Raw genomic sequence first — 24,007 nt, 5'->3', positions numbered from 1 at the left:
TGCGCCAAAACAGATTTTTTTTTGTGAGCTCACCTCCCAAAAATCATAATGTTAATCAATCAAAAAGTCGTATGTACCCCAAAATGGTAGCGATAAAAACATTGCCTCTTCCCACAAAAAATGAGCCTCCACACAACACAATAGCTAGAAAAATTAAAAAATTCGGCTCTATGAAAATTGCAACACAAAAACATTTTTTTTTTCTAAAAATGATCTTTATTGTGTAAAATGTTTGTCACCTCACAAAAAACATAAAATCTATCAAAAAGTTGTAAGTACCCCAAAATGGTAGCAATAAAAACGTCACCTCGTCCCGCAAAAAAAAACCGAGCAGCTCACATAACACTATAGCCAGAAAATGTAAAATAATATGGCTCTAAGAATATGGCAACACAAAAACATTATTATTGTTTTCTAAAAAAATGTTTTTATTGTGTAAGACGTAAAAATTAACTAGACATATTTGGTATAGTTCCGTCTATAATGACCAGATCTATAAAAATATCAAATGATCGACCTCATCAAGTCAACGGTGTGAAAAGAAAAATAGTAAAATGACACCAAACCACTTTTTTTTTTTTTTTTACTTTACTGCCCAAAAATTAGATAAAAAGCAATCAGAAAGGCAAATGTACCCCAAAATGGTGCCAATAAAAACTACAGCTTGTCTGGCACAAAATAAGCCCTCACGCAGCTCCTTCAACAAAAAATAGTGTTTGCTCTCAAAAACCTTGACAGAAAATTCCATGTTAGAAAATCCAGATGCCTCTCCTTCCCTTCTGACCCCTGGTGTAACCCCAAATAACAGTTTACGACCACAGTTGGGGTGTTACTGTATTCAGGAGAAAGTGGGTAGCAAATTGTGGGGGATATTCTGCTGTTATCTTTTCTGAAAAATAAAGTTTGGGCCTAAAACACCATTTTCTTGGAAAAAATATGTAATTTTTCATTTTCACACCCAAGTATTAAAAATGCTATGAAACAGCTGTTTCATAGAATGCAATGGAACTGCTTGGGTGTAATTACAGCTGCTCACCACTGCAGATACAACGGCAAGAAGGTAAACAGTGAAGAGGAGGCAGCGCTGGCACGGCGCGTGCCTCCTCTTCAAACAGCTGATCGGTGGGGGTGCCGGGTGTCGGATCCCCACAGTTCTGATATTGATGACCTATCCTGAGGATAACTCATCAATAAATATAACTTGGACCCTTTAACTCAAATTTACTATTAACATGAGGTACAATGTGTCGCGAGAAAACAATCTCTGAATGGCTTGGATAAGTAAAAGCGTTCCAAAGTTATTACCACATAAAGTGACGCGTCCGATTTTCAAAATTGGGTCTCATCAGGAAGGGGGTAAATGGCCTGGTCTGGAAGTGGTTAAGGTGCTGTAGATCGACTCAGGTCTTTTTCAGTGCGAAACTTGCCTACCAACGGATTACTGTTGAAGGAAGTGGAAATCAGTAAAAACCATCATTATTACACCATTTTAAAATGTATTTTTTCCTAAAATGATGAAACCATTAGAAGACAATTACATGTGTTTCGTTTCTCACTGTCAGTCATCCCTTCTGAGTGCCATCCTGGGTGAGCTGCCAAAATATAAAGGCTTTGTGGACATCAGAGGAAGAATTGCGTATGTGTCACAGCAGCCATGGGTGTTTTCAGGCACTGTCAGAAGTAACATATTATTTGGGAAAGAATACAACCAAGAGAAATATGAGCGAGTCCTGAGGGTATGCGCGCTGAAGAAGGTAAGTTGTCATCTGGCTGCAGACTAGTGCTGAATGGTATTTACTGCATTTATCTGCGCTTTATGATTTACTTTTTTGTTTGGAGACTAAAGCTGACAAAGCTGCTGTAATATACAGATGCTAGGGACAGATTTGCCGTGAGCTCCTCGCTGACACCAGAGACTGTTAAGAGCTCTCCATATACGTGTGCAGTTGCAGCAGATATATTGAGGCTGACATTCGTACTTGGTATGCAGAGTAGCCAGCCACTTCTCTCATTGCAGTAAATCAGCGGTGAAATACGGGGACCGTTAGCTCATCTTGACTTTGTTACATTTTCTAAAAGAAAGATTTGACACTGAATTATGGGCGAGCAGCGATTCTTCATGGAGCCCTTTATGTAGCTTGTTAACAATTTGGAGATGGGAATGCATACAACTTTTTAGTACTACGTGTATATGCAATGAATGATCTGTGCATATCGCTTGACTGGTATATGGGTGCAAGTTGTTGTGTCCCTGGATCTTGAGGCATTGCTTCCTGGTCAGATGACAATAAAGCATTGCTTTATTGCATCTTTGATTCATTAGTTAGTGCACATCAACAGGGTGGACTAGGAACTTAAAGTGGCCCCATTTTGTAGTTGGGTCCAAACTGACAGAAGGCAGGGCCAACACAAGTAGACGGGCCAGCAGTACAATATTGCGGCACATTATACTACCTCAACAGAGCCAAATACTAAAGTGCATCACAAAATACTTCTTCAGCAGCACAAAATACCTTCCCAAAAACTGCCCCTCTGTGGTGGCCAGCCCAGCTTCCACATTCTGTCCTCCTACTCCAGTTGCCTCAGGATGGCAATAGAGTTGAATTTGAGTAGGGATGAGCGAAATTGTGTTTTCAAGTTCGGCGTACAAGGTTCGGGTTATCTAAGAATTCCGTTATGGATTTCGTTACCACGCACCATACAGAATTCTTAGATAACCCGAACCGTGTACGCCGAACTTGAAAACACAATTTTGCTCAACCCTATTCAGGAGTCAATAGGAGAGCGTCAGATCATTACTAGTCCGCCCCTGCACAGCAATGATGCAGCGAATGAACAGGGAAACAGAGGTACCGAAGAGTAGTTTCCAGGTAGTGAAATGAGACGCGCAGTAGCATGTGAAAAATAAAATCACCAAAGTACACCAGACCCCTTCCTTCTCCCCTGTGGTCATACACATTCAGTATGTGCTATGGTACATTGTTGTCTATGGTGAGGTCATGTCACGAAGCAATGAAATGTTACCCTGTCACCATACAGGACATGCTGCAATTAGAGGATGGGGACATGACTATGATCGGAGATCGTGGGGTTACGTTAAGTGGAGGACAGAAAGCTCGTGTTAACTTGGCAAGGTAAGACATTCCTTTGGAAATGGTAACACACCTTTAAAGAACACTGCTTTTTTTTCTATAAATGACATGAATACTCATACAGAGATATACAACCAAATTGAAGGGACTCTGTCACCAGACCCCATCTCATAGATTTTTAAAAAAAAATCTTTCACTAAAAGTAACCCTTTGTTATAGAGCTGTGCCGTAGGACATCTAACATATACCTTAAGGCTGGGTTCACATTTGCACTTGCATTCCTGTCAAATACCAGAAGCAAAATGGATTCTACCAGACAATATTAGTCAGGGAGCTCCCTAATATTCACTAGAAAGCTGATCCAACGTACTGTAAATGTAGCGGTCTACTTTATCTATGGACACTGCAATGCTAGTTCGAACAAAGGTCTGCCTTGGTGGCTAACTTCTATTAGAGGGAATCTTTAACTTTGATCAACCCCTGCCTGAGCACGCCATATAAATCACCGGGCTAATAAACTGGGCCTGTACTGTTATTCCTTAGGTGATCCTTTGCGCCATTTTTAGCTGGCTGCAGAGACAGAGTAGGAAGGAGAAAGTTTCAGATGGGATAACAAGGCACTCCTCTGCCACCCCCACACAGGGCAGTGTGGCAAAACTGCAGGGCTTGGTGCTTTGCCACAGCTTTCCTGAGGACATAGATAGAGTTCATTATTATTATTCATTATTTCATAGATGTCAATCAGTACACAAAGTACTGTTTTTCATCCCTAAACTGCAGAACATCAATCAAAAAGACACTAAAACACTTGAAAACCATGCAAAAGAAAATAAAGCACTGCACGAAACATCAGCAGTGCAGTTTATGCATCCATACTTAGGGGCACATTTATTAAGAACAGTCTTAATAAAGCCCCATAGCTGGCGGTGGATCTGCAGAAATTATGAAGAGGTGCCAGTTCTAAATGTAAGACCACTTCCGAGCGCAAAGAAAATGATGAATGAGACAGGCGTGCCGGCGCATCCCCTTCCCCACCAATTCCCACAATTTTAGACCTGGCGTGAGCGGGAAAAAGTTGCAGATATCGGCGCAACTAACCATTGCGCTTCCACCTGCGCCTGAAATGCGCCTAATTTAGGCGTATTTCAGATTAGGAAATGCCCCCCTTAGCCTTGTATGGTAATGTATTTTTCCATATGCTCATCAGCACGAGTCCTTGGTTCTAGACTTGCCTGGTTTTATGTTTTCTTTGCTGTTTTGCAGGGCTGTGTATCAGGATGCAGATATTTATTTGCTGGATGATCCTTTGAGTGCTGTGGATGCTGAGGTTGGAAGACATTTGTTTGAAAAGTATGTACATAATCTTTATTTCCACTAACTACATAACTCTTTGTTACCATCCATTCCTCGTGTCATTGTCACTTGGGTAACAAGTTGTTCCTTTTGTATATTGTGATTCAAGTCATGGAAATGGTGAATGAGGTTCACTTGTGCAACTGGGTGCTAATAATCTGCGTGCACCATTTGTATTTTAGTAGGTAAAACTAGTGGAGCAGAGAAGGATGTGGGTGTACTTGTGGCATATAAATGGCTCCTATAAAAGATGGGGAAAAGTTGTTCCATGTAAAATCCCTTCTGTTTACAAAGGTTTTATTTTCAAGGATGACAAGGCTTCCTCACCAAGAGAGCTGTGCAGAATACTCGCCTCAGGCCGTAATGATTGTGTTCTGAAAAATGAGGGTTAGTCAGTACATCCCAATGCGCAAGTGCACATCGCCGTGGCTGAAAGCACAAACGAAAAGAAATAAAAAAATCTATACTATAGTGCCATACTCACCATAAAAATAATAGTGCTAATGCTATGATCATTATATAAATGTGACATTCTTGGCAAATACATCTTGTACAAAATTATTTGTGGCTATCTGCTCCTGCAAGGCAGTCTCTCTAAGACCGGAACCTATGCTAAACACTACCTCTTTTGGTGCCAAAATCGCCTCCATTAAGTTCAGAAAATGCAGGTTCCACGTGCATGCTGAGCCCAAACTATATTATACCTCTCCTGGTGCCAAATGGCCTCCAATAAATGCAAGGAGAGCAGGATACAGCTCTATACTTGCACTAATTAAAATCAGCCTATGGGATAGACAGGGTAAACCAGGAAAGCACAACCAGTGGAGACAGCCACTCCTCCAATGCATACTGCAAAGAAAGAATTGGTCAGCACATCCCAGTGTGTAGGTGCACATTGTTATGGCTGTAAGCACAAAAGCAAAAAAAAATAAAAAATAAAAAGTGCGCTCTGCAAACACAAATAATAAAGTAAATGCAATCATGCCATACTCCCTATAGGGAATGTAAAATGCTAATACTGCGTTATAAGTGTGAGATTCTTGGCATACACATTTTGTACAAAATCATTTTGTTCCTGTCCGTCAGCGTCAAGGCGATCTCTTTAGGACAGGAACCTACGATAAATTCTACCTCCACTGGTGCCATAATGGCCTCCATTAAATTCAGGGAATGCAGGCTCCACATACATGCTGAACTCACTCTGTATTTCACCTTTCCTGGTGCCAAATGGCCTCCAATAAATACAGGGAGAGCCGGCTACAGCTCTATAATTGCAATAATTAAAATAAGCCAATGGGACGGACAGGTCAGTCAAGAGCGCACGAGCAATGGAGTCGGCCACACCTCCAATGCAGACTGCAAATTACAAAAAAGTTGGGGGTTAGTCAACACATCCCAGTGCGCAGGGGCACGTCGCCATGGCTGGAAGCACAAAAGCAAAAACAAACAAGGCAACAGCACTCTTCAAAAGCAACTGACAAAATATATACAATAGTGCCATACTCGCTATAGAAAATATACTAGTGCTAATGCTATGCTTATTATATAAATGTGAGATTGTGTTCTCCACCAAAAAAAGGGACACCCAAACGGCAACCGAGCGGACCCTGTTATAGTGAATTTGAGTCCATTATTTGCTTAACCCAGCACTTGTGTTATTTTTCTTTTTTATACTCCTCTAACTGAGCAGAGAATCGGAAATCTATGGTGGTGGTGTGAATTTGCCTGGACTAACTTATCCCACTGGGATTCCAGAGAGAAAATCACCATGTTAACCCTTTGGATGCCGGAGGTTATTTAGTTTTTATTTTTCTTCCCCATCTTCCTGGAGCCTTAACTTTTTTTATTTTTCCATTCATATATTCCTATAAGGGCTTGCACGACAAGTTGTACTTTCTAATGCCACTATTTAATATGGTACACAATGTAGTAGGAAGCCGGGGAAAAAAATATTCAAATGGGGTGGAATTGGGAAAAATCCCTGCAATTCCTCCACGGCTTTGCACGTTTTGTCCCTTTGCGGCAAAACTGACCTGTGCAGTTCATTCGGAGTCAGTACTATTACAACGATACCACATATGTATAGGTTTTATATGTCTAAATACTGTACTGCTATTTTTTGTGGTAAAATCTGTAGTTTTTATTGATGCTATTATGGAGTGTGTGACTTTTTGATCACATTATTTTTTTTTTTCTCTCAAGTCTGTGAGCAATGATAAAATTATTCAGAGATTCATAATCATAACGTTATAATGTATGTATTTTTTTGACTGTATCAAACTAAGCCAACTGAACCTATTCAGGGCATGACTGCAGTGTGAATCAACTATGTACATAGGACAAACATATGACTTAACATACCTTGACCTGATTATTGTCATATGTATATTTGAAGCAATTTTTTTGTATGTTGTAGCTGCGTTTGCAATATGAGAACCTTTCTCCTATGTACACTGAGTCACATTATTATGACAACTTCCTACTTTGAACGTCGGCAGTACGTCTCTTGAAGGAAGTCATGTTTTGTGAACTGGCTTGACGTGTATCTAAGGTGTGTGATAGGCTGTCTGCACACACATCCCTTGTTGCTGTCATGGGTAAAAGGGCAATTTATCAGATTTGCCAAAAAGATGATTATAGCTTTTGGGCTAAGAGTGGCAGTATTTCTGAAACTACGTAGTTTATGAACTGTTAGCATGCTGCTTTGGTGAAAGTGTATTGTGAGTGGACAGATGACCCCATTGTGAATAAGCAACATGGAAACTGCGGCGTTGATGTGAGAGGTGAATGTCTGCTACGAGACTCATTCTCGTATGCCGGATGGACTGACAATACAGTGGAGCAGCTCACTTCCAAAATGAACCAGGGGCTACCAGACGTGCATCTAAAACAGTTCAGCGAACCCTACTGTGTATGGGGCACCAAAGCAGATGGATGGTCACTGCACCTCTGATAGCAAAGTCCGCTGATTGGCAAATGGTTACCTTCTCCGATGAGTCATGTTTTCTGCTTCATCACACATGGGTATTGTTCTTTTGATGTTTCTTGCCTGACAAGCAAAATATCCTGCAACCACTGCTGTAAGAACACAAGCTGGTGGTGGCATCGTTATGGTCTGGGGAATGATTTCTTGGCCCACTAATCCATGTGGAAGGCACTCTCAACCAATTTGGGTATGAATCCATCCTTGGAGACTATGTACACCCATACATGCTGATTATCTTCCATTTGGTGGATGGGATCTTATGGCAGGACAATGCTAGAAATGTCTGACCTTGGTTGGGAGAGCATGACTAAGACTTCCAAGTATTACCTGACCCTCTTATTCCCCAGACTTGAACCCACCTTAGCATCTGTGGTACCACCTCGACGTTGTGTTCGCTGTATGGCTCCTTCCCCTTGTACCCTCCAGAAGCTGTGGGATGCACTGCAGTCTGCATGGCTCCAGATACCTGTGACAACCTACCAGGACCTTACTGAGTCACTTTCCATCTGTTTAGCTGCAGTCCATGCTAGATACAGTGGTTATTCCGGATATTAGCTGGTGGTCATAATAAGGTGACTTGACAGTAGCATAAGCTCAACCACCAGTAAACTGGAATCTGGCCATGTTTCCCAGCATTACCACTCATGTATATCAATTATTGTTGCCACTGAATGTCATTTCTTCCTTTTGCCCATTCCTCGAACCTCGCATCTTGTTTGCTTCCTGAAGTTTGCTGCTGCCTCTAGTCACAATTTCTGTTGCTTGCTTTGATGTTTTGTTTTCTCCTCTAAACAGCAGTGTTATCTAAAGAAATTCAGACATTTGTTTTCTTGACACAGACAGAAGATTTCTGATGTCTATGACCATGCTCAGAAACTTACTTTGATGATTAGTTTCCCTCTCACATTCCCACAAAGTGAACCGATGCTCAATGCCTTGATTATGCCGTGAAACACTTTGACTATACAGAATGTATTTGTTACCCTTTGAGGCCCTGGGACATAAAACATTTATCGGTTCAGCAATACTGTAAGGATTTGCACATGAAATGTGTCAAACAAAGCTCTTAAATTAAGGCATGGCGACTCGTTATCTCAGGCTTTTTTCATATATCACATCCGAATATAAGGCAAGAGAGCATTTTCATTCGTCTATCTCCAATCTGTCAAGAATCCTTTTTTAAAATATAATTTTTTATTTTATTTTTTTCAATTTTGTCCTCTGCAGTGGAAATACATCCTCATTCACTCTACATATGTGTATTTGAAAGCAGACCTTCTGAAAAATAATGGTGTTGTTGCATCAATTCTTCTGTGTGGCCCTGACATGGGCTCTGCGTTTAGTTGGAGATTCTGGTCTTTACTGGCTTCCACTCTGTCACATTTATGTAAGAATCCAATGACCTTAAGTGCTGTGTATTGTGAGAACATCGAATCAACCTTGATCTGCCTTTAAAAAGTAGCATTATGAAGATGACTTGATTTTTGCTAATCATTTCCAAGGCCATTAATACAGGCCTGAATTTTTTCGCTGAAAATTCTTTGCATTGTGGGTTTCGATTGTAATGTCTGTTCCCTGGAGATACCTGGAATGAAATGTATGTTTTTTTTTGTTTAATATTGCTTAATTTTTTTGTCTGCATCTTTTATCTGACTCTATCACAGTTCTCAGTGCTGGTGTTTAATGCGCACCCAACATGTGTAATAATATAGAAATGAATCAGAACATTCATGAAAACAATCCACCTGTCTATCTGCCACCTCCACAGGCTTTCTAACGGGGTATTCTGGTTTTAGCAAATAAAACGTACAATGGAGAGTGAAGAATTTTTCCCCTATGCCCATGACTGCACCCTTGAGAGACCGCCTCCATCATCAGGACAGGAAACGGGAACGTTTGTGGAGAGCACATAAGGAGGGGCTCTGCCCCTATAGCGCCAGTTCCTGTTTCCTGTCCTAAGGATAGGACATGCGGTGGAGAGCTTAAAGGATTAGGCTGCAGGAGCCCAGCGTAATTTACCAATTTGGGTTACCTGGTGCGGCGTAAGACTCCACTAGGAGCCGCCTGCCAAGTCTGGGGCAGCATCCTTTTGGGTCTCTGACTTTTTTGTTGTCGAGCGGGCGTTTCAGTGCAGTCTCGGGACTTACTGTGAAGTTGCCCCAACACGCCGGATCCTCCTGGCAGTGTTTAGGAGATCTGGGGCCTGTACTGTGTTCTTCTTCTGGCTTCCGGTAGCCTTGTAGAAGCTGGGGGAGCTTCCTTACTTTCTATGCATGCTCCGTGCGTAAACCGGAAGTTGCGGGACACGACTTCCGGTATTTGGAGTGCATTTTGGTTCTGGGTAACTAGCTTTCCGGAAGGCAAGCTGATGCTTCCTCCCTATGAAGGCCGCATCTGGTACGCCAGCAGGGACCCGACCTGGGTTGTTTGGACTTCATCCAGATAGTTCAACCTCCTTCTCAGCATGCGGTCAGAAGGATCCCAGCCAGCCTGTAAGCATCCCTAGGTGCATATAGACGCTCTATCCGGAGACATGGAAGAAGAGAACGGTCAGTGCGCTGATGTACAGGATGGTCATGAATGATGGCAGACTGGTATTCCTGGTGGGGTAAGGGGGTCAATCCCCACCTTTTGTATGCCTCCCCGTTATGCCTAATGGGGTTTTATTCTCGGATTTGTTTTAGAATACTAAAGAGGCCCCTAGGAAAGCCACTGCTAAAATTAAAGGAAGATAGCGTGCCGTCTGCAAGAAAAAACTCGCCTCTTCCTGGTCTAAAATATTATGTCCGCATTGTGCTAATAAAGTGGTAGAGGAATCCCTATCATTACTTCAGAGCATCAAAGAGCTTGTAAAATCGGAGGTCTCTGATTCTATCAAAATGTTTTAAGAAGTACCTACCTCCCTCAACTGTGGTCAAGCAAGGTCATTCTTATATCATATCTGATAGTCAATCTTCCAAGGAGAGTGAGAGAGATCCTAGATAGTTCAAGCTCTTCCTCGGATGAAGTTTCTTCGGGTAGACCTTTATTCCCCCCTGAGGATACGGATTCCTTACTCAAGGCTATTATAGAAACATAGAAACATAGAATGTGTCGGCAGATAAGAACCATTTGGCCCATCTAGTCTGCCCAATATATCTGAATCCTATGAATAGTCCCTGGCCCTATCTTATATGAAGGATAGCCTTATGCCTATCCCATGCATGCTTAAACTCCTTCACTGTATTTGCTGCTACCACTTCTGCAGGAAGGCTATTCCATGCATCCACTACTCTCTCAGTAAAGTAATACTTCCTTATATTACTTTTAAACCTTTGCCCCTCTAATTTAAAACTGTGTCCTCTTGTGGTAGTTTTTCTTCTTTTAAATATGCTCTCCTCCTTTACCGAGTTGATTCCCTTTATGTATTTAAAAGTTTCTATCATATCCCCTCGGTCTCTTCTTTCTTCCAAGCTATACATAATAAGGTCTTTTAACCTTTCCTGGTAAGTTTTATCCTGCAATCCATGGACCAGTTTAGTAGCTCTTCTCTGAACTCTCTCTAGAGTATCTATATCCTTCTGGAGATATGGCCTCCAGTACTGCGCACAATACTCCAAGTGAGGTCTCACCAGTTATCTGTACAGCGGCATAAGCACTTCACTCTTTCTTACTGCTTATACCTCTCCCTATACATCCAAGCATTCTGCTGGCATTTCGTGCTGCTTTATTAGGCTGCTTTCACACTAGCGTTCGGGTTTCCGTTCGTGAGCTCCGTTTGAAGGAGCTCACGAGCGGACCCGAACGCAGCCGTCCAGCCCTGATGCAGTCTGAATGGAGGCGGATCCGCTCAGACTGCATCAGTCTGGCGGCGTTCAGCCTCCGCTCCGCTCGCCTCCGCACGGACAGGCGGACAGCTGAACGCTGCTTGCAGCGTTCGGGTGTCCGCCTGGCCGTGCGGAGGCGTGCGGATCCGTCCAGACTTACAATGTAAGTCAATGGGGACGGATCCGTTTGAAGATGCCACAATGTGGCTCAATCTTCAAGCGGATCCGTCCCCCATTGACTTTACATTGAAAGTCTGGACGGATCCGTCCCAGGCTATTTTCACACTTAGCTTTTTTTAGCTAATATAATGCAGACGGATCCGTTCTGAACGGAGCCTCCGTCTGCATTATTATGGGCGGATCCGTTCAGAACGGATCCGCCCGAACGCTAGTGTGAAAGTAGCCTTACATTGTCTTCCCACCTTTAAGTCTTCTGAAATAATTACTCCTAAATCCCTTTCCTCAGATACTGAGGTCAGGACTGTGTCAAATATTCTATATTCTGCCCTTGGGTTTTTACGCCCCAGGTGCATTATCTTGCACTTATCCACATTAAATTTCAGTTGCCAGAGTTCTGACCATTCTTCTAGTTTTCCTAAATCCTTTTCCATTTGGCGTTTCCCTCCAGGAACATCAACCCTGTTACATATCTTTGTGTCATCAGCAAAAAGACAAACCTTACCATCGAGGCCTTTTGCAATATCACTATTAGAACCACGATGAAGGTGAATGAATCCAGAGAACAAAAGTCCGTTCAATATATGATGTTTGGGGATCTGGGTCACAAAAGATCTGGAGTCTTTCCGTTAAATGAAAATTTTAAGCATTTTAATTCAGAAAGAATGGGGGGAAAAAAGGATAAAAATGTTTGTTTTTTATTCCCAGAACTGTAAAGAGAAAATATCCCTTTGATGAAGACGAGTCATCCTGTTGGGACAGGCCTCCTAACTAGATGCCCCTATTGCGAAAATCTCAAAAAGATCTGCTTTGCCTTTTGAGGATCTTGGCGCTTAAAAACCCAATGGATAGAAGGGCTGAGCTATACCTTAAAGTTTGGGAGGCCTCTACTCATGCCTTTAAACCTAATATAGCCACTACCTCCACTGCCAGGTCATTGAAATTGTGGCTTCAGGATTTAGAATCCCACATCTAAAATAAGACCTCTAGGGACAAGCTCCTAAGGTTTTTTTTTTTTTTTTTTTTTTTTTTTTTTGTTCCCCCCACTATACTTAAAGCGGGGGGTTGGGGAGGGGAAACTATCTTTTTTTTTTTTTTTTTCTTTTTTTTCTCGAGCTTGGGGAAACATTTCTGCAAGCCCATGGATAAATGTTATTGTGAAAGACTGTTTTCGTCTAGAGTTTCTCTCCCCCCACCGGAAAGGCTAAAAGTTACAAGTTTGACTCAAAATTCAGCAATAGCACTAAAGGAGGAAGTGTTTTCCTTTTTTCTTAAAAAAATAAATAAATAAATGTCCTAGTTCCTGTCCCAGACTCAGAAAAAGGAAGAGGGTTTTATTCTTCCATTTTCCTTGTACCCAAGCTGGACGGTTCCTTCAGAATGATCATAAATCTGAAAGATTTAAATCAATACCTCATCTACAAAAAATTCTGAATGGAATCTGTGCCGTCTGCAATAAAGCATCTTTTCAAGGACTGTGCGATGGCCACCTTAGACATAAAGGACGCTTACTCTAATGTCCCTATTCATGTCCCTTGTGGGACTATTAAGTGGTAAAAAAAAAACCAAAAAAACATTTAATCAATTTAAAAGGCTTCCGTCACTCCACTAAACTCCTTTTTTTTTTTTTTTTGTCTCCTTATGCTGCGATTTCTCAATATATAGGACTATTACTCCGTTTGGTTCAGTAGTTATATTAAAAAACTGACTTTTATAATATGCAAATTACCTCTCTAGCAGCAGGTAGGGCGGCTACCTGCTGCTAGCAGCCGCATCCTCCATTCATAATGACGCCCCCTCCTCATGTTGATTGACAGGGCCAGCGGACACGCTTGTTCTATGACTGGCCCTGTCTGCGTTTTAAATCTCGCGCCGGTCCTCAAGTAGTGCAGGCGCACTCAGTGGAGGACGCTCGGCCGTTCCATCCTCAGTGCGCCTGCGTCGGGTGTACATGTGACGTCATCGGCGCAGGCGCACTGAGGATGGGGCCAACTGAAGCCAACTGAAGACCGGCGCGAGATTTAAAACTCAGACAGGGCCAGTCAGAACTAGCGTGTCCGCTGGCCCTGTCAATCAACATGAGGAGGGGGCATCATTATGAATGGAGGATGCGGCTGCTAGCAGCAGGTAGCCGCCCTACCTGCTGCTAGAGAGGTAATTTGCATATTATATAAAAAAAACTGACTTTTATAACTACTGAACTAAACTGAGTAATAGCCCTATATATTGAGAAATCGCAGCATAAGGATTTTAAGGAGACAAAAAAGAGTTTAGTGGTGGGACAGAAGCCCTTTAAAAAATCCCATAAAAAAATGCTTTTTTCCCCCATGACAGTGGGCTTTTCAATAAAAAAATGCAATCAAAAAAATCTGCCCCATATGTTATTGCCGCATCCTTAACGACCCGTGCTACATAAATATCACATAAATTATCCCCTACGGTGAACGGCGTAAAAAAAAAAAAAAAAAGTTAAAAAAGACCAAATGTATTCTTAGTTGCCACTGAAAAAACATAATAACAAGCGATTAAAAAGCGAAAGTGAAAAATACAAGTCGCCCTGCAAAAATCAAGCCCTCACACAACTCCATGGAAAGAAAAAGAAAAATGTTATTGGTCTTGGGAAGCGGCAATGTAAAAAAATTATTTTCTTTGAAAAAGAAAAAAAGGGGGGGGGGGGGTTTATTGCAAAAAAGTTGTTAAAGTAAAAAAAAAACTATATGTATTTTGTATCACTGTAATCGTACTGACCCAGAGAATTAAAATATTATGTTATTTATATCGAAAAATGAACGCCATAAAATTTATAATGTAAAAACGCAGTGGCAGTATTTGTTTTTCCTATCTCCCTCCCAGAAAAAAGATTTCATAAAAGTAAATCAGAATGTGTACCCCAAAATGGTGACATTAAAAATGACAACTTGTCCCGCAACAAAACAAGACCTCATAAAGCTATATAGATGGAAAAATAAAAAAGTTATAGCTCTTGGAACGCGACGATGAAAAAAAAGAAAAATGCTTGGTCAGTAAGGCCCAAAACAGGCTGGTCACTAAGGGGTTAAGCGGATTATGCAGTTTATTCATTGTGTAATAAAAAAAAATTTTTTTTTTTAAATGTAGGTACAGTTTCCTATATACGTTTTGGTGGCTGGCCGGCACTGGATAACAAAGAAAAAAGCTAGTGCAAATGTGAACAGAACTTTACTGAGTCCATAGTACTGTGCAGAGAGTGTTGCATAATTTTCTAGTATACCATAAATGCCTATCATTTCCTGTGTGTTGAGAAGAACCAGGAATTGGTGACCAGGAGGGGAGCAGTGGTGGATTGAAGATATATACTCGCCTAAAGAATTATTAGGAACACCATACTAATACGGTGTTCCACCACATCCCAAAGATGCGCTATTGGGTTGAGATCTGGTGACTGTGGGGCCATTTTAGTACAGTGAACTCATTGTCATGTTCAAGAAACCAATTTTGAAATGATTCGAGCTTTGTGACATGGTGCATTATCCTGCTGGAAGTAGCCATCAGAGGATGGGTACATGGTGGTCATGAAGGGATGGTCAGAAACTGCTCAGGTAGCCCGTTGCATTTAAACGATGGCTAATTGGCACTAAGGGGCCTAAAGTGTGCCCAGAAAAACATCCCCCACACCACCACCACCAGCCTGCACAGTGGTAACAAGGCATGATGGATACATGTTCTCATTCTGTTTACGCCAAATTCGGACTCTACCATTTGAATGTCTCAACAGAAATCGAGACTCATCAGACCAGGCAACATTTTTCCAGTCTTCAACAGTCAAATTTTGGTGAGCTCGTGCAAATTGTAGCCTCTTTTTCCTATTTGTAGTGGAGATGAGTGCTACCTGGTGGGGTCTTCTGCTGTTGTAGCCCATCCGCCTCAAGGTTGTGCGTGTTGTGGCTTCACAAATGTTTGCTGCATACCTTGGTTGTAACGAGTGGTTTTCAGTCAACGTTGCTATTCTATCAGCTTGAATCAGTCGGCCCATTCTCCTCTGACCTCTAGCATCAACAAGGCATTTTCACCCACAGGACTGACGCATACTGGATGTTTTTCCCTTTTCACACCATTCTTTGTAAACTCTAGAAATGATTGTGCGTGAAAATCCCAGTAACTGAGCAGATTGTGAAATACTCAGACCGGCCCGTCTGGCACCAACAACCATGCCACGCTCAAAATTGCTTAAATCACCTTTCTTTCCCATTCTGACATTCAGTTTGGAGTTCAGGAGATTGTCTTGACCAGGACCACAACCCTACATGCATTGAAGCAACTGCCATGTGATTGGTTGACTAGATAATCGCATTAATGAGAAATAAAAACAGGTGTTCCTAATAATTCTTTAGGTGTGTGTGTGTATGTATATATGTGTGTGTATATGTGTATATATATATATATATATATATATATATATATATATATATATACACACACACACACACAAAGTTAGGGTTATTTGGCTTTTGGGTGAAATTTATGAAAAAGTTCTTGCTACAGTAATATTATATCATGAAAGTAGGGCATTTAGGTAGAAGCTTAAAATGGTGATTTCCTGTATATATTATAATTCCTGGTTCTTCTCAACACGGGAAATGACCAATCAGCATGACTTTAATTTGTAATTTTTTTTATTTTTTTTATTTGACATGGTCAAGGTTATACTTAAATATATTACTTGACTATAATGTGCATGAAACTGTTTATTTGACTGTTGTAATTATTAAACAATTGACAAAGATTTACCTTGGTTTTTTTCTTAGGTGCATCGGTCAGGCACTACGCAAAAAGTTATGCATTTTGGTGACCCATCAACTGCAGTATCTGAGTGCAGCTAAGCAAATTCTCATCCTGAAAGAGGTACATTTTATCCTAATTATTCTGTATGAATTTGTGAGAACCCCTTTCTATGCCTATATAACATTGATGACAAATGGAAGTACTGTAGACTTATCAGGCTATTTCCATTGTGTTATGGATACTTTCAACACAAATCCATAATATGGACATATACGTAAGCCAGGGGTCTCAAACTTGGCTGGATATATGGTCCATATATCCATTTCCAAAAATTAAATTTTGCGCGCAGCTAGACAACCTTTTATTAGGGCAGACCCCAAAATTAGTACAGACTCCCAGACCGCAGAATTAATATTGACCCCTGATCAAACCACAAATTTATACAGACCGCAAATCAGCCCCCAAATCCATTCAGATCTCAGATTACAACCCATATCAGACCCCAGAATTATACAGAGCCCAGATTATATCCCAAATCAGCCACTACTCTGGCTCTTTGTGCAGCACAGCCCTGTGTCCTGGCGCCTGCACTGCATCCTGACATTGCACACTGTCAGGTCATAGTGTGCACCTACGCATGCTATGTCCTGAAGCTGTACGGCATCGGTGCCGGGTGAAGAGGACCAGGGAGCAGTAAGTAATGCCAGTACCGTGCTGGCACACTGCTCCCTGTTCCTCCTGTCCTGTACTAATGAGAGCTACCACAGTAGAAGGGATCATTAGTTAATAGTGTCCCCCTTTTGTGGTATCACGTACCACAGACCCCTGACTTAATCCTTTAGTAAAAGGGACTAATAATTCCTGTCTGTGGTAGAATTATAGGAATCGTATGCTTGTGTCAACTTTAAAGGGAACCGGTCACCGGGAATTTGTGTATAGAGCTGAGGACATAGGTTGCTAGATCGCCGCTAGCACATTTACAATATCCAGTCCCCATGTGTGCTTTTATTGTGTAAAAAAAAATGATTTGATACATAAAAATAAACCTGAAAATAAACCTGAGATGAGTCCAGCGTCAAGGAGCCCAGCTCCGCACCGCACCCTCAGAATCTCCACCTTGCTCCCCGACGTCAGAAAGCTAGAGCGCCGTAATCTCTCGATGTGCTAGCTAGCACATGGGCAGTGTCCTCAGTGTTCCTTCCCTGTGTTGGCATCAGCCTCAGGGAAGGAACTGTGCATGCGCTAGCTTGCGCATCGCGAGATTACACCGCTCTAGCTTTCTGACGTCGGGGAGCAAGGAGGAGATTCTGAGGATGCGGGACGGTGCTGGGCTCCGTCACGCTGGACTCATCTCAGGTTTATTTGCACAATAAAAGCACAGAGCTATGGGGAGTGGGTATTGCGGATGCGCTAGTGGCTATCTAGCAACCCATGTCCTCAGCTCTATACACAAAATCCTGGTGACAGGTTCCCTTTAAAGGGAGTCTTTCACCTAATCTGAGCGTTTTAGACCGCTCAGATCAGGTTATAGACTCTTTGACCCTCATTACAATCGTACCTTTCTCTTCTGTGTCCCTCATCCAGATAATAAAAATAACACTTTTTAAACTTATGCAAATGATCTTCTGAAGGTGCCCAGGGGTGGCGTTACTGGGCGATGTGCCCAGAAAAAGACACCTCCAGCCGGCGGATGTCACGAGCGGCACCAGAGGACAGCGGGTAGTGAACTGGCCTGCGCACTGCTCTGCCCATTATGGGCAGAGGAACATCCTTTCATATTGCGCATGCGCTGGCCAACTAAAGACAGCCGGCCGGCGCATGCGCAATTTGAAAAGCTGTTACTCTGCCCATAATGGGCAGAGCAGTGCGCAGGTGCGGGCCAGTTCCCAGCCCGCCATCCTCTGGTGCCGCTCGCGACGTCCGCCGGCTGGAGGTGTTTTTTTCTGGGCACATCGCCCAGTAACTCCGCCCCTGGGCACCTTCAGAAGATCATTTGCATAAGTTTAAAAAGTGTTATTTTTATTATCTGGATGAGGGACACAGAAGAGAAAGGTACGATTGTAATGAGGGTCAAAGAGTCTATAACCTGATCTTAAGCTAACTTGTGTAAAAATAACATAACATTCTTCTAGTTTAGCGGAGAAATGTTGAAATTGTATTTTCTTACTTCAAGGGTCAAATGGTAGGAAAGGGAACATTTTCAGAGCTTCTACAGTCTGGTGTCGATTTTGCTTCTTTACTGAAAAGTGGAGATGAGGAGCAGTCCCCAACCCAAGATGGGCCCCTAGTAAAGAAGTCAGCCAGGAACCGAACCTTCTCAGAGTCATCCGTCTGGTCTCAAGACTCCTCTGTCCATTCACAGAAAGAGGGGGTTACAGATGCTCTACCAGTAAGTAGAGGGTTGCACTAGACATTGTATGTAGTGATGAAACATCCGAAGTCGATTCCAATAAAACTTTGTTCCAATACTGTACGGAGCAAGAGCTTTGTACAGTATTAGAATGTATTGGCTCCGATGAGCTGAAGTTATTACTTCGAAGTCTCGCAAGACTTAAATTAATTTGTACTGTAAAAAAACATTTCCCGAACTCTGATTCGGTTCCAAGGTACCACTGGAAATTGTATGTGTTATTGCAGTGTGAATCCTGACATCTGCATGGGGTTCTTCAGCTTCAGTCTTCTCTTGACTACATTTCCTTTAATAGACAGAGCCTGTTCTGACTGCAGTTCAGGAGGAGAGTCGCTCAGAGGGAACTGTTGGCTTCAAGGTGTACAAGAAATACTTCCTTTCTGGATCCAGCTACTTCATAATTTTTTTACTTTTCCTGCTGAACATCTTAGCACAGGTATGTGGTCCTTGCAGGCTTTTTAAGAAAATGAATGGGGAATGATAGGTGTGGTGACTACAGTCGGACGTTTGATTATTAATACTTTCATTCTTGAGTCTTGTGTAACAAAGATTGTAGTGTGCTGCCAGTTATCGATGGGAGAAGTCCCCACCATTACTTTTTTTTTTGCCACTTTTTGCAATTAAAATAATGAAATGTAAAAACTGTAATAAGCACAGAAAGTTCCATAAGAACAGATACTGCATATATACGTGAACTCTGCGTGCTATTGCTGGAATATTTGACAGAATTTGAATAGCTTGGTTTTTAGACATGTTTGTTTTATTACATTCATTGTTACATTGCATTGTATATTTACCCACAGGTTTCATATGTTTTGCAAGACTGGTGGCTTTCTTACTGGTAAGTTTTTTTCCAAATAAAATATTTTTTTAACTGCATAAGATAAGCAAAAAGTGTCACCACCTGTCAGGAGCACATGCACCAATATCCTCAATCCCAATAACTCCTTAGGTGAATAAACATGAAACTTAACTCTTAACCCCCTAGTAATCAGTGTGTTTTTGGGCCCTAGTGACCAAGCAATTTTTAAATTTAACCAGACCCATAACTTTTTTTTCTACGGAGCTGTATGAGGACTTGACTTTTGCATTGCAACTTTTTGGGTGACTAATATTTTTATTTTTTTTGTAGTGAGGTATTTATGGGCATGGCGATGCCAAATATGTGGAGGAGATTTCATTTTTCAATTTTTTTTTATTTTTCATTGAAAAGCATTTGTATTTTGTTTATTGTAAATTTTTCTTTTAAGTTTTTAGTAACAATTTTTTGTTCTTATTTTTACTACTTATTAGCCCCATAAGGGGACCTTGACGGGTAATCTTCTGATTGCTTCTAAAATACAATACACTGCATAAGCAGTACATTATACTGTCAGTGAGATACTGGTGGCCTTACCTCATTTGTGGGCTGCTGATGTCTGAGAGAGAGAGACCCCTTCCTCTAAACCACTTAGATGCCTGGTATTTGCTATTGGCCACCACAGCTAAGGTGTTAAACAGCCCGGTTTGGCATTTCTGATGATCTGGGTCTTTAGAACAGGAACCTGGTTTAGGCTGGGTTCACACAGGCGTCACGTTTTGGCTCAGGATGAGTCCCGGGGGCTTTGCGGCAAACCGTGCGAGTAGGTACGCAATTTCAGTCAGTTTTGACTGCAATTGCGTTCTGTTTTTATGTTTGGGTTAGGTGTTGTGTAGATGTAATTATTTTCCCTTATAACATGGTTATAAGGGAAAATAATAGCATTCTTTAATACAGAATGCATAGTAAAAGGTCAATTGAGGGTTAAAAAATAAAAATAAAAAATTAACTCGCCTCCTCCAATTGATCGCGTAGCTACCGGTCTCCTGTTTCTTCAGGACCTGTCAAAGGACCTGTGGTGACGTTACTGAGCTCATCACATGGTCCATCACCATGGTGATGGATCATGTGATGTATTATGTGATGAGCACAGTGATGTCACCACAGGTCCTTTGACGGATCCTGAAGAAAGAACAGGAGACCGGCACCTACGCGATCAATTGGAGGTGAGTTTATATTTTTTAATTTTTTTAACCCCCAATTGACCTTCTACTAAGCATTCTGTATTAAAGAATGCTATTATTTTCCCTTATAACCATGTTTATAAGGGAAATAATACAGTGAATAGACTTTCATCCTAGCAACCATGCGTGAAAATTGCACCGCATCCGAACTTGCTTGTGGATGCTTGTTATTTTTTACGCAGCCCCATTGACTTCTTTGCGGCCTGCGTTGCGTGAAAAACGCACAGTATAGAGCATGCTGCGATTTTCACGCAACGCACAAGTGATGCGTGAAAATCACCGCTAATGTGCACAGCCCCATAGAAATGAATGGGTCCAGATTCAGTGCGGGTGCAATACGTTCACCTCGTGCATTGCATCCGCGCGGAAATCTCGCCCATGTGAACCCAGCCTTATAGATGCTAGGACACATCTCTGCTCTCATTATGGCTAGCCTTATCAATCAAGTGGCGGAATAGAAAGGGGAGTTAGGGAGGTATACCCATTGGGTCCCGCCCAACTCATCTGGTTGAGGCAGGCACAGGGGACGACCAGCAGATAAATGAAAGGAGCATTATTTGTGGGTGAATAACATACAACACGTTTCGGAGTTCTAGGACCCTTTTATTAAGTATATTTCGATGATTGTATAAAATAGGCACTAGTATCGCACTCTGATAGTTGTATTGTTACTTGTTACGAAGTAAGCAGTGGTAGGTGAGGGCTTCTGTGGCAGTGCACTGCATGGTGAGAAGCAGTACAGCTGCTGGGTGCGAGCAACCCCCAAAACGCGTTTTGTTTTTCACTCACAAAAATAAATCTCCTTTCATTCATCTGGTGGTCGTCCCCTGCACCTGTCTCAACTAGTTGAGTTGGTCAGAACCCAATGGTTATACCTCCCTCACTCTTCCTTCCATTCTTGTAATATCCCTCCAGCAGTTTGGTGACTTTGCCTTGAGGATTCCACCTAAACATATTGGCATGGGCTGCAGAGCCTCATCACCTGCACCTAGGAACCCCACGTCTCCACCGCACTCACCACTCTAATACAGTCGCGTGCATACACATCCCTCCAGGGTATGTGATGCCTTACCCCCTAACCCTATGAGCGCCGCCTTTCTCTCACCATTTTATGCTAATCAAGTGGAGGGGGAATGTGCAGAGCATTGGAGGTGTTACAAAGTAGTGCTCAGAGGGTTCAGCCCCGCCTCCTGGTGCTCAAACTTGCTCATTTGCACATAAATAAAAACGCAGACATGTTCAACATACAGTTAAAAGAAATGTGTTGTTTTTATCAGCATGATGAGCCCTACCAGGCAGTGTGTCTGGTTTAATAGGGTTGATCCTGGTGACTAAGCTTCAAGTTTTTTTTTTTGTTCATCTGAGGAGTTATTGTATAAAATTAAATTAATTTGTGTATTTTTGAAAGCAGTAATTTTGGTGGGGGGGGGGGGATTTCTTTAGATAAATTTATTGTAAATAACGTTTAAGGGCAACTGAAATATATAACACCCTTACATAAAACCTGTAAGGATGGATGCTTATACACCAGTTGTGTCCTGCTTTTTTTTGCAGAGTGTGATACAACTGATATGTGTACTTGAATGGGTCTGTTGTCTAGAGATAATGCCATACACAAAAACACAGCATGTGGCGCTATTCAAAATTAATAGTTACATAAATATGGCAGTCATCAGATTTGTGTGTGCATTATAAATTTGCTGACCTTATGGATTAGATGTCTTTTAGTTAGATTTTATGGGCAGCGTGGAAAATTTTAGTATGTAGTGGAATGGAAGATATACATTTCACCACAGAATTGGGTGTGAAAAAGAGAGTAGAATTTCCATTGTGCTTACCTAAAGCTAATGTGGTCAAGCCTAAGGCCTCTTGCACACGACTGTATGGCTTTTTCAGTATTTTGTGGTCTGCAAAAAATACGGATGACGTCCGTGTGCATTCAGTTTTTTGTGGGACTAAACAGCTGGCCCCTGATGCGGACAGTAATAGGAAGGACATGTTCTATCTTTGAATGGAAATATGGAAACGGAAGGCATATGGAGTACCTTCCTTTTTTTTTTTTTTTTTTGTGGATCCATTGAAATGAATGGTTCCGTATACGGAACACAAAAAAAGGAACATAGACGGGGGGACGGGGGGAGAACGTTTGTGTGCAAGAGGCCTAGCGGTGTGAAAAACCCCCTGCAATTTAAAGGAAAACCAAACAATTAATCATGAAATATAGTTGTCATCACGGTTTGCAGAATTTTTGCAGAAGTGGTGATATATATAATTTTCCCTTTTTTTGCGTTTCTTATGTTTAGTGTTTTTTCAAAGGGATTGTCCAAGTTTAAATTAACACCAAGTCAGCAGTAAATGAGAGAAAATCACACAAAAAAAAAATCATACCGACCACTTTCTCCTCTCTCATCGCTCTCTGGTGGTGGTGAGGTCCTGTACTCATTACATTACCGCTGTAGGCAGTCAGTGGCCCAAAGTCATATTCGGAATACTACTGTGGCCAGTGATTGGCTGCCTGGTGACCTAGTGTGTACAGGACGTCACTGCTGCAGCCAGGAAGGTGAAATCAGCACTGCAGGACTGAAGCATAATGCTGGGAACTTTTTGGTTTTGGTTTTTAACTCCTTTAATGCTGTATTAAGTCCTCCAAGGGCATATACTGATATTGCTCTATTGGGGCAAAAAATGACTGCATGATGGCACTCAGCATTTTTTACATTTCTGATTTATTTATTAGGGCAAATGCGCAGGAAAAACTGAATATTACTACTGGGGCCAATAGCAGTGACCCACAACCTGAGAAATTAGATCTCAACTTATATCTTGGAGTTTATGCTGGTAAAGTAAATTAAAAAATGTTATTTTAATTTTTTACAATTAAAGTGCTTGTCCTACTACAACAACTTTTCTCTTATCCACAGGATAGGTTATGAGTGATTGGTATTACTGCTGAAACGATTACTTGCTTAAATCGAGTAACTAGACACAAAAAAGGATTTTTTTGTGACATGTGACCACGTTGCGTGAGTGAAGCGCTTGCTATTACTCACTGCTCTGTGGTCACCCGCCGGCCCGCACTGCGCTGCACTGGATCCTGACACATCGTCAGGACATAGTGCACGTAAGGCTAAGAAGCTGAGGAGTGTTGATGGCGCCCCTACAGGAGAGGTAAGTATTTTTATTTCACTGGCACTGTGGGTGCATCGCCTGATGGCAGGGGGTCTGATGATGGCATTGGGGAGGGCTGATTAGTTTTTATAAAGGAAAACATTCTTTTAATTAGTTTTTCTTATTAGAGTACTAGATTAATCGTTGGATTAATCGATAGAATTAATGATTTCTAAAATAATCAATAGCTGCAGCCTTATTTGGCATGTAC

General features: G+C 41.7%; 1 protein-coding gene across 1 annotated transcript in view; it reads left to right on the top strand.

Annotated features, from left to right (window-relative positions):
* The window catches only part of ABCC4 (ATP binding cassette subfamily C member 4), a 318,763-nt gene that overhangs the window by 106,270 nt on the left and 188,486 nt on the right, over positions 1-24,007 (top strand). Inside the window, exons 11-18 of the mRNA XM_044284601.1 lie at positions 1,563-1,754; positions 3,040-3,134; positions 4,356-4,442; positions 16,199-16,295; positions 18,349-18,564; positions 18,881-19,021; positions 19,389-19,426; positions 23,366-23,466. Coding sequence (XP_044140536.1) covers positions 1,563-1,754; positions 3,040-3,134; positions 4,356-4,442; positions 16,199-16,295; positions 18,349-18,564; positions 18,881-19,021; positions 19,389-19,426; positions 23,366-23,466 — 967 coding nt within the window. The remainder of the gene's footprint in view (positions 1-1,562; positions 1,755-3,039; positions 3,135-4,355; positions 4,443-16,198; positions 16,296-18,348; positions 18,565-18,880; positions 19,022-19,388; positions 19,427-23,365; positions 23,467-24,007) is intronic.

The sequence above is a fragment of the Bufo gargarizans genome, chromosome 3 (genome assembly GCF_014858855.1).
Source record: "Bufo gargarizans isolate SCDJY-AF-19 chromosome 3, ASM1485885v1, whole genome shotgun sequence".
NCBI classification, from domain to species: domain Eukaryota; kingdom Metazoa; phylum Chordata; class Amphibia; order Anura; family Bufonidae; genus Bufo; species Bufo gargarizans.
The sequence above is the reverse complement of the archived record's forward strand: the minus strand, read 5'-3'. Positions and strand labels throughout refer to the sequence as shown.